Source organism: Apaloderma vittatum, unplaced genomic scaffold, assembly GCF_000703405.1.
Source record: "Apaloderma vittatum isolate BGI_N311 unplaced genomic scaffold, ASM70340v1 scaffold27843, whole genome shotgun sequence".
In the NCBI taxonomy this organism is placed as follows: domain Eukaryota; kingdom Metazoa; phylum Chordata; class Aves; order Trogoniformes; family Trogonidae; genus Apaloderma; species Apaloderma vittatum.
The window spans coordinates 1-10985 of NW_009707860.1; the positions used below are offsets into that span (position 1 = coordinate 1).

Genomic DNA, 10985 nt, shown 5'->3' on the forward strand with positions numbered 1-10985 from the left:
CCTCCGCAGATGCAGGACTCTACACTTGTGCATATTGAATGTCACAAGGTTCAGCTTTGCCCAGCTCTCCAGCCTGTCCAGATCTCACTGGGTGGCAGCACAGCCTGCTGGGGTGTCAGCCAACCCTCCCAGTTTTGTATGATCAGGTCACTCATCCTTTCCAACTGGTTTCTCTCTGTTACCTTCCAGGCCATGGCCATCATCAACGGTTGTCTCTACGTGTTTGGAGGAACAACTGGTTACATTTACAGCACCGACCTACACAAGCTAGACCTCAACACTAGAGAGTGGATCCAGCTGAAACCAAACAACATGTCCTGTGACATGCCCGAGGAGAGGTAAGAACCTGGACAGTCTCGGAGAGCTTTTACGTGGCGGAGTCACAACCGTTAGGGCTGGGCTTCTGAGCGCTCTTGGAGCCGTGTGTTCAGCTGTGAACCTTGCACAACCAGCGCTCCACAGTCTCGTACTTCAGTTCTGTGGCACTTTGCTCTCAGAAAAAGCTTCCTGGGGCTCTGCTGGGATTGCTTGTGAAAGCTTCCACACGCCTTCTGAAAGCTCCCAGCCTGAGGTCTGATACAGCATAGCCAGGCTCAGGGTGTCAGTGTAAAGCACTCAGATCTGTTAGTGTTTTTCAGAAACATTTGTCGTTGCTCACTTGCACTCATTTCTTGTGTTGCTTCTTTGCACCTTCAGGTACAGACATGAAATCGCACATGATGGTCAACGGATTTATATCTTAGGAGGTGGAACTTCCTGGACCGCTTATTCCTTAGATAAGGTAAAATGATCAGAAACCTCAAGTGCTTGCCTGAGCAGGAGATTTTTTTCTACAGTGAAGCATAATCAGCACAGCTTTGCCTGGAGAGCTTGGTAAAAAATAAAAAAATAAAATAAAATCCTGGGAGCAGATTGTTCTCTTTCTGTAAAAACTGGTGTTGCCACAAACATGACCTGTTGTCTTAGAAATCTGGCACCTGGTGACTATACTGACCTGCAAAGCAGCTTCATTTCTGTAGACCTGTTATCAAAAATTCTCATTTTAGAACACTTAGGACATCTCTCTAAATGTTATATTTGTGCCAAAACAGGAAAGCGCCAAGGGAAGGAATTCCTTGATGTTAAATTCAGATATTGATAGGGTGACTCATTTCTTGTCTTCTTCCTTAATCGCATGCTTTAATTTCCTTTCTTGTGGTAAACATTTTTCCCCAATGCAATTTGGGGAGGGAAGAGTGAATTCGTCTCTAACGCCAAAATGATAAATGAGGAGACTTTAAATAGTGCTCTGCTGCAAAAAAACAGTTGAAACTGCAGCAGTTAATGTGACTTTTTGTCTCTCCATTCTCTGCGTTTCTTTTCTCCTTATGTGCAGTATGAGTTAAGTATTTCTAAGCGTTTTTGAGAACTGGAGGGTGTGGGTTTTGATCAGTCCATTTATTCTTTTTAAAAAAAACAATATTCTTCTTCAGCTGTGAGGCTCAAATTGCAAAGCTGTAGATGAAAGCTTTAGGACGCTTTGAAGGTGGTTTTATACCTGCTCAGTCACTGGCTGCGATTCGCCATTTTAGTTTCTTACACCTGATGAAAAAGGTGTTACTGATAACGGCTCCCTGGGTCAGAGCCTGCAGCCGCGTCATCGTAGCGCTGGCAGAGCCAGGAGGAACTAATGGCTCCTCTTTGTCCCTTCAGATCCACGCGTACAACCTTGAAACCAACACCTGGGAGGAAATCACCACGAAACCTCATGAAAAAGTCGGTGAGTCTGGAATTTCCCCTGTAAGCCACAGAGCAACCGAGATCGCAGTTTTCCGGCAGCCTGAAAGCCTTTGTCGTAACGTCATTGTACAGTCCGTGACTTAACTCTGGCTCCGAGGTCCTGCCTGTTTAGAACTTGAGCAGCAAGGACTAACCCATGGGAGGCGCATTTAGCAGCCTGGCTTCTCTCCCTCCCCGAGTGGGAAAGGTGATAGCGGCTGGCTCTCCTCCCAGAAGAAGATCCACGTCGTCTCCGCTCCCTCGTGCTGGCCTGGTTAGCAGCAGGGGTTTCCCTGAAACCTTGTAGGCCCTTGGCTGCTGCTTTTCACCAAGCTGGAGGTGAGAGCTGGAGTCTGTGGGCAAGGAGATTTCAGCACATTTCTTCCTTCCTGGGAGAGCAAGTAGGACTCAAACTTGAAATATCTATAACATCTCTAATTTAGCTGGTTGCTCCTATCCATCTGGAGATACAAGTGCCCTAGCACTTTAAAGCACCTATAGTTAATTGTGGATTCACTTTACAGTTAGCTGTGCTGGCAGCACTGCGTTGCACAATTAAGACTTTCATCCTTGAGCTCTTTTCTAAACAAGTACAGAACTCCTGCTTGCTAATTATGAAAAGAGACCCTGACCAGCTGAATAGAGCTCATGTGGGGAGTTTGTCCGTGAGAATGGACAGAGAAGAGGCTTCTCGTACACGAGATGTGCCTGGGAGTGAATGGGAGAGTGTGATCAAAGTAGACCTGGGAAAGTCTGTTCTCCCTGTGTGACAGGAGAGTGACGGAAGGAGCACATGAGCTGATAACAACCCTGGCTGCATAGTCTGGTCTCTTGTTTGTAACCCACAAATAGTGCTTCTTGCTAAGAAGTATAAATATGTGTGCCTGCCTGCACCATCTCAGAGTTCGCACATGCTTCTCCACAGTTAATACTTTTTAAAATTTTATTATTATTCTCCTCAGGCTTCCCAGCAGCCAGAAGATGCCATAGCTGCGTTCAGATAAAAAATGGTAAGATCTGCCTCTTGGAAATTTGTTGTATCCTATACAGCCTCGCAGCAACTAGCCTTGAGAGGTGCTGGCCTCCAGCACGTTTGAGAGAACTGCGGGGCACGCCTGTCTTCTTCTGGGAGAGGGTTTCTTTCTTGTTTAACAGGCCTTAAGCTGCCCAGTTGGCACCGCTCTGAATACGACGGATCTTGCTGCTGTAGGCACATTTGCTTCTGCACCACACGGGACCGCTGCCCTCTAGAATTCTGCAGTACTTTAGGCAACACGTGAATCTCACAGACGAGTATAAATGATGCTCCTGCCACAGCTCGGTGACTAACCTGTTCGCTTTATAGTCTGCTCTGAAAAGCAAAGTGGGGCCAAGTGCTGAAAGCCGAGCTCTTTAGAGACAAGGTTGTTCAGGGATTTCTTTGACAGTGGCTCCTTATCGTGGGGATGTAAATCTGAGATGCTCGTATGGAATAGATTATGAGCTAATAGCGGAGTTAGCACCTCTTTCCACTCTCTAGTAAAGCGAGGCCCATTTGATGTGTTGGGAGCTGCACAGAGCTTTGCAGAGCCTTTTGTTCTCCGCTTTGATCCTCCAAAAATTCTTGCTGCAAATCCCTTGCGCGGTGCTGTTTGAGGCACAGCTCCAAGAGGGCTCTGCACGTGCAACCTGTGTTCAATCACTCACAACTTTGAGTGGCAACTAGATTTGGGCCTCTTCCTTAGCCTCATTGTCCTCCAAGAACGCGTTACCCCAAACGTGCTGGAAACCAAATAGCTCATAATGGACTGAAGAAGCAGTTACGATATTGATCCCGCTTTTCAAAAATCTCGAGATCGATTACTGAATGCCGTACATTAAAGAGTCCTGAGCCTTGCAGAAGAGTAATACTCTGGATTATATTTCCTAGGAGTGCTAATTGTGCCAATAAAAGTAAGACAGGAGCTGGAAGATGTTTCCAGAGACCCTCATCAGCACAATTTCGCTGCAGTGCAAGGGAGTTGAGAGCTTGGGCTAAGCCGTGACCTGCCTCTGGGAGGCAGCAGCACTAGGAGCCATGGTCCCCATGGGTTTAAAACCACTGTAATGGGATCAAACGCGGCGACCTTGGGTTAACTACAGCTTCTCCAGGATGTTTAGCTCTGGATCTGCCACATGGGGCTGGGATCACAGGCCGGCTGGCAAGTGGACGTGCGTCGGCAATGTGTGCTCGCAGCCCAGGAAGCCAGTTGTATCCTGGGCAGCGTAACGAGAAGCATGGCCAGCAGGTCGAGGGAGGTGATCTTCCCCTTCTGCTCTGCTCTGGTGAGAACCCTCCTGCAGTTCTGTGTCCGGCTCTGAGGTCCTCCACAGAAGAAGGACATGGACCTGTTAGAGCAGGTCCAGAGGAGGCCACAGAAATGATCCAAGAGCTGAAATATCCCTCTTAGGAGGAAAGGCTGAGAGAGTTGAGGTTTTTCAGACTGAAGAGGAAAAGGCCCCAGGAAGAGCTTACTGGGGCTTTTCAGTATATAAAGGAGACTAATAAGAAAGGTGGAGAGAGGCTTTTTACCAAAGCCAGTAAAGACAGGACAAAGGGCAACAGTTTTAAAAAGGAGGAGGGTAGGTTTAGACTGGACATAAAGAAGTTCTGCTGTGAGGATGGTGAGCCCCTGGCAGAGATTGCCCAGAGAAGCTCTGGCAGCGCCCAAGGCCAGGTTGGACGGGGCTTGGAGCAACCTGGGCTGGTGGGAGGGGTCCCTGGCCAGGGCAGGGGGTTGGAACAAGATGAGCTTTATAGTTCCCTTCCAACCTGAACCATTCTGTGATTTCTCAGTGGCCTCTGTGGGTAAGTTCCAGGCTGGAACTGATTTGGGAGGTACCAGGAGCTTGTGTTGAGGTGAAATTACTGCTGATCCTCAAAGTCTTTGGCGAAGATGATCGTTGCCTTCAGTCACACTGGGCTTCCTTTCTTACAGATGTGTTTGTTTGTGGAGGCTATAACGGCGAGGTGATTCTGGGAGACGTTTGGAAGCTCAATCTGCAAACTTTCCAGTGGGTCAAGCTCCCAGCTGCCATGCCCGAACCAGTGTATTTTCACTGTGCTGCTGTCACACCGGTACGTGACTCAATTCTTTCCAACAGAGCTGAAGTTCAGGCCGTTCATCTGAGCGCTCTGACGTTTGTGTGGGCTGCAAATAGAGCCAAGACGATGTTGCTGAGGAGGTGATGCAGCATCTTTAGGAAGGCTGAGGGCTGGTGTGAGGTCGCTTCATTTTACCCACGCCGCTGGTTAAAGAGCGGTAGCGCTCGGTCCGTTCCCCTTTCTAAAAGCGGTGGGTGTGCAATTTTAGCTTTTAAACTGCATTAACTCTGAGGAATAATGTGTGAACAGCAGTTCCTGTTTGAAAAAGGAAAAAGAGACCCCAAAAAAAAAGGATGAATACTCCCGCAGGTAGGCTGGTTTTAGCCTACTGAGAAGAGCCTGGGTTGGAAGATGTGCAGGTGAGCAGCCCTCTTAGGAAACCGCTGCTGACGGGGAGGTTGGTGTTGCCAGAGTTTTTTGCCATAACTTGAAGCTTGGAGAGCTGTGGCCGATTAGAGCAGGCAGCGTTGAAGCTGTGACTTCACCCTCCTTGGGCTGATGAGGCAGCATGTGAGGGCAGAGATGGGATTCTTTCGTTGTAAGAGCAGGTGTCGCTTAGTTTTGGAGCTTGTTATAAATGCAGCTCTTCCTGGGAAGCTGCAGGCCGGATAAAAGTGTTGCCCAGGCAGCCTGGTGACTGCGAGTGGGTGCCTGGACAGCAGGAACACCCTTTCTTTACCCACATACTGAAAAAAATGCCACTCGCCAAAGACGTCGGCAACCGAGCTTTTTAGCTGAAATCTAAGTATGCTTCTATACTAATTTATGAACGCTTTGCCCCGCTCTTAAAATTAGTTTCTTGGGGTAGAATTGACCCGAAATACAGAGCAAAATATCCTGAAGCTAGCAGATTTGTGCTTTAGGATGAGACTCGTGCCCTGTGGCAGCGATTCCTCCCCTGGGCTGCGAGAGGAGCCCACAGTGGTGTTGCTGTTACCGGCCTGTGAGATAAACCTGGCTCTGTGATTTAACCAGCTGGGAAGCTGGAGAATGAAATCCCAAATTTCCTCTCTGTTTTCCTTCTCAGTATCTCCTGGTGTGCCAGCTGGGGCTCTCCACCCCGCTGTCACTCTCCTCTCCTCTTTTCCCATCTAGGCTGGCTGCATGTACGTTCACGGAGGGGTGGTCAACATCCACGAAAACAAACGGACTGGCTCGCTGTTTAAAATGTGGCTGGTGGTACCCAGCCTGCTGGAACTGTCGTGGGAGAAGCTCCTGGAGTATTTCCCTCATCTAGCAACTCTCTCCAGATCTCAGCTTTTGCACCTCGGGCTGACGCAGGGACTCGTTGAGCGGCTAAAATGAGAAGATCTCGTGCTTCTGGCCCAAGGCATGCTACGTTCAAGAAGCCCCCTCCTACCCACCCCCTATTTATGGATTCTGTTGGATGATCTCGCTAAGAACGTGGAGGAAACCCTCTCAACGCCTTACTCAGCAAATACATCGATGCCTTTCTAGAAATCTTTAGGTTGTTGGAAAAAAAAAAAATAAATCCACTTTTTATTTATAGATCTCTAAATTCCACGCATTAATCAGTGATGCTCTCTGGGACTAATCCATAACACCCAGCCATCAGCAGCACACGCTCGCAGCTTCACTCGGGAGGCAGGAGGAGCTTTGCCAATGTCTGAGCCCACGCTGACACGTGGCACGTTCAGTATTTTTCACAAGAGGTATCGTACCAGAGGACATAATGCAGAACAACAGCCGCCCTGTTCTTTTGCTTTGGGTGATCCCTCCTCCCCAACTCTAACTCTCCCTCTCTAAACCCAAGAACTCCTTCTCCTTGAAGGCTTTGCATGTGTTTCACAGGCATGTTCCTCCTCTCTTGGAGCTTCAGAAGACGGCTGGAACGTCGCACGGGGCGGGCAGCGAGCGAAGCTTTGCCTGTGCAGCTTTTCTGGTGCAGTGTGTGGTGATTTGAACCCTCCCCCTCCTCCACCTCATGACTGTGTTCCTCACCTTTTCATATTGAAAGGTTTGCTTGGAAGACTGGTTTAAAAGTTGCCACTTGACGGACTACTGTGTAGTTTACTCAGGATGGGGAGGGAAAAGGTTTTGCTGAATCTTTTTTTTTTTTTTTTTAAACCCGCCGCACTTGGAAGAAGCCAGCAGCAAAAACTCACCCTGTGGGTTGCAGCGTGTTGTACCCGAAAGTCCTGGCTGTCAGCATCTGCCTCTGCCCTGTCCCCGTAAGCTTTTTACACATTTGGCCTTTTTCTAGTTCGTGTTCCTCCCGGGGGATGCGATTGCTGCGGGGGGGTTTGAATGTGGAGCCTTGCAAACTCGCAGATCGGTCATCCCAGGAAACACAGCGCCAAAAAACAGGGAAAGGAAACAGCTCTCCCTCGTGCTGGGAGCAGCGATTGTCTCTGCTCCACACGCTGTGAAGTTTGCTCTGGAGACCATGTGTGCGTGGCCATCGAGCTCTGAGCAGCTCCGCCTGGCTGGCATCAAAGTTGTGCAAAATCCTTTTCATTTGAAAACCATTTTTAAGTGCCTTTTTTTTTTTTTTCTCCTAAAAATCCGCTTTTCCTTCCGTCATCAAAGGCGAGGGTTAAATGGGGCTTTTAGCTTCTTTTTAAGAGATTGCATTTCTGTTTAAATAAAGCAGTAGCCTTCTCTTCATCATGTTGTTAATTGAAACAGCACTGGCTGATCGAGTCACGGCTACGCCGCTTAGGGAGCACCCACCCCTGATGTTCAGCTGAGGTGTTACCTCTCCCCTCTGTGTCTTGGGGACAGACTTTTTCTCCCCCTTCTGTAGCCTCAGTTGCTGCTTTTTTTCTTTTTTTTTTTTTTTTCTCCTCTCTTCTTCAAGGCCAAGAAGAATAAGAGTTGGACATGAGAGCTGAAGCATTCGTTGAAGCTTTGGACCACAGAGAGTGGTGGCAGCTGCGTGGAGCTCTGCTCTAGCGCTGTCCCTCGTTGTACCTCTGCCGGTTTTGCAGCTCATGGGGCAAAGCTGGGGCCCTCAGCTATGCCAGAAGGGGAATTTCACAATCCCCAGCGCTCTTTGCTAAGAGCCTGCGGGGCAGAAAGCCTTCGCTCCTGGCGAGTATTATCATCCCATAGCTCCTGGCTCAGATTCTGTCAGCACCTGTGGGCTGGGGACGAGTTACCTGCCCCCTGGCTTGTCCTCTTCTGCAGGACCACATTGGGCCAACGAGCCTTTTCTCTGCTCCTTCTTCTGGGAGGAGCTCAGTGTCTCTCACCTCTGAGTGTCAGCGCTTGAATCTTTGCCTTCTGGCCTCCAGTTCTGCAGAGACCCTTGTACTGGAACAGCCTGGTCATGCTGGTTCTTTTAGATGCTTTAAAGAGCGTATCCCCTCATCACCAAGGCAGTATTAAAACCATCCAAACATGGACCTCTGATCAAGCTGCTTTTCTTAAGCTTTGATGTCTTCCTTGCCCGGGCAGCCTTCTGGGGGCAGCTGGGAGCTTTGCCACTGATGTGAACACAGGAAAGAAAATCAGTGGGTCCTAATCTGGGGCACATCTGGCCTCGGCCCAGCTCCTTGCTGCCACCTGTAATGCACCATCACCTAATCTTGGCTTCAACTCTTGACATGGAACACGTTCAGCCACACAGGCAGGATGTCCTCAACATCCCTGTGACACACCAGCATGCTGCTGGGTCACCCAAATGTACATCCCCAAGCCTCTTCTGCTGGCTGGATCGCTGAAGGTGCAAGCCAGAGCCTTCCCGCACCCTCCAGGAGAGACCTGGGCTTGGTTTCACTCCTCCAACCCAGCCGTGCAGCATCCTCAGCACCCAGCCAGGAGAACTACAAGGACCAGGGACCTACTTTTGCTGATAAAAGCCGCTGGAGGTGTTGTCTGCTGCCAGCAGCCCAGCAGCCTCTCCTCCAAGTGGCCACTGTATGGTGGCATCAAGGTCTTGGAGGCTGCCCCACTCCTCTTTCAAAATAAGTAGATTAAGCGCTGCAAAGCTCATTTCTCTCTTCTGAGGGTTTGCTCGAGTTGCTGCTCTTCTGCACATCGAGTATTTGGAATGATAAAAGCTGCTTCTTGGCTCACGGTTGTAGAAGCTTCACTCTGGGATGCGACTTGAAGGATTCGTGGTTCCAGGCTTCTCTTACACCATCTCCTGCCTGTCTTCAGCCCAAGTACCAGTCAGTGCCTTTTTTTTCTTTTTTTAAAGGGCAAGTGGTGCAATACTGTACTCGAAAGCAAAAGAGCAGAGCGTTACTGCCTCTGCCAGGGCTGAGCCAGTCCCCTGAGGGACAGGATTTGGCAGGGAAAGGACCTGCAGACCTACCACCCCTTCCTGGACCTGGCTCCAGGAGAAGCCCCAAGCATCCTTCACCCCAGGGTAGATCTTTCCTGTTTAACCTCAGGCAAGAACGCGATCGATGCCATCACCTGCCCTCCCATCCTGCTTCTCCTCCACCTCATGCTGACCCTGGGACATCGAGCCCATCGGCCAACTCTGGGTGCTCACCCGGGAATCCTCCCCCAACATCTGCATTAAGGACAGCAGGATTGTCCAGACTGATGCTATCCAGGAAAACAAAACCAAATAAAGCCTGATAAAGCAACATCGTTAATTGCTAACGAGCAGCTGCCCTTCTCTGAGGAGGAGTGGGGAATCATCCCAGGCTGCTGCTCACCTCTTGCTTTGCTCCAGGCTGTTTCTCCATCGACTACAAAACCTTTTGAAGGCCAAGCTTCACATTTCCGGCAGGATTTTATGCCAAATTACATCCCCACAGGGCTGGGGAGGGAGAAGGGCCACAGGAGGCACCTTCCCTGTATTTAGGTACCCATCAGTGTTTTGCTTTCAGGTTGTTTTTATTTTCTAAAGCTCTGCTAATAAATCAGTCCAAGCTGCTCGCTTTGTCCTCTCGCCTCCTCCACGGAGGTTTCCCTTTGCAGACATGAGCCAGTCCCCGGCGTGTCGCACCTCCTCCCCTGCAAATGGCAGCGGGAGCAGCCCCGAGACCCTTCTTCAGAGCCTGTTAAAGGCTTCTGAGCAAGGACGACCCAAGGACAGGCAGGCAAGGCCAGGTTGGAAACAAGAGCTGCAGCTCAGGGAGGGTCACAGAGAAAGCTGGAGCCCGCAGCCGCCCCAGATCTCATCACCTGCTCCAGCCCTGTGACAGAGGACATTGAGCGATGTCCTGCTCCACTCCCAGGGACACTGGTTCCAACTGGGCCATCCCTGGTGCCCAGCGCTCATCTCGGGGAGAGCCAGCCTTGGTGGGCACCAAGTGGCCGTCACAAACCTGGCTGGTGGGCCCCGATAGGTGACCGAAGGCTCATTTAAGGAGAAACAAGCTTGTTTCTGATTCGTACAAAACTGCTTTAATAATAAAACAGCTGAAAAAAATACCTTTCTGGTGCATGTTTACTGCCATCAAGAAGTCCTGTGCGATCCCCAGACCCGAGTCCCAGGATCACCCACTGCCTGGAAGGGCGAGAGGCTCTTCTCAGGCCCCTTCTCCCAGTGCAACACGTCCCAAGGGAGGGGTCTGTCCTTGGGACCACACGGAAACCCCCTTCAAGATCCTCCACTAAGGACAATTTTCCTTCCAACCACACAAGCACAGGCTGGAAATACCTCCGAGAAGTGCTCTGCCTCCTTCTTGGTTGAGGAGCGCTTCCGTCGCCACCACCCTGTCCATCGCTGAAGCCCTTGACACCCCACCAGGGGAAGCCAGGCAGCAGCAGGAGTTTCAACAAATGACACTTCCAGACGGGAGCCAGCCCGGACAAGTCCCTGAGACACCGGGTAACGCCTTGACAGGCGCTTGAACCCCACGAGAGGGTTGGAGAACACAGAGTCCAAACCTCAGCAACCACTAGGCGATGGGGCGAAGAAATACACAGCCAGGAGGATGAAGTAGACCATCACCAGCACCGTGCCTAGGGCAGACAGAGCAGGTTGGAGAAGGTTGAAGACCTGGTGTGATCTGGATTAGCCCACTCTAGAGGACTTCCACGGTCCTCTGCAAAAATCGTGGTTAAAAGGGGTTTAAACTCCCTCTGAAGGGTGAAAAGGGAGCTGTGGGGTGGCAGCTCCAGCACCTCCAAGACCATAGAACTTGCTGGGCTGGAAGGGACCTTAAAGGCCATCTAG

General features: G+C 50.3%; 1 protein-coding gene across 1 annotated transcript; it reads left to right on the top strand.

Annotated features, from left to right (window-relative positions):
• Window positions 1-189: 189 nt before the first annotated feature.
• On the top strand, window positions 190-6252 carry KLHDC10 (kelch domain containing 10; the record flags this gene model as incomplete). Its single annotated transcript, XM_009866368.1, has 6 exons — window positions 190-338; window positions 697-781; window positions 1693-1759; window positions 2721-2768; window positions 4716-4855; window positions 5978-6252. Coding segments are annotated over 6 exons (699 nt in total), but the record flags the coding sequence as incomplete, so codon positions are not given.
• Between the last annotated feature and the right edge of the window lie 4733 nt (window positions 6253-10985).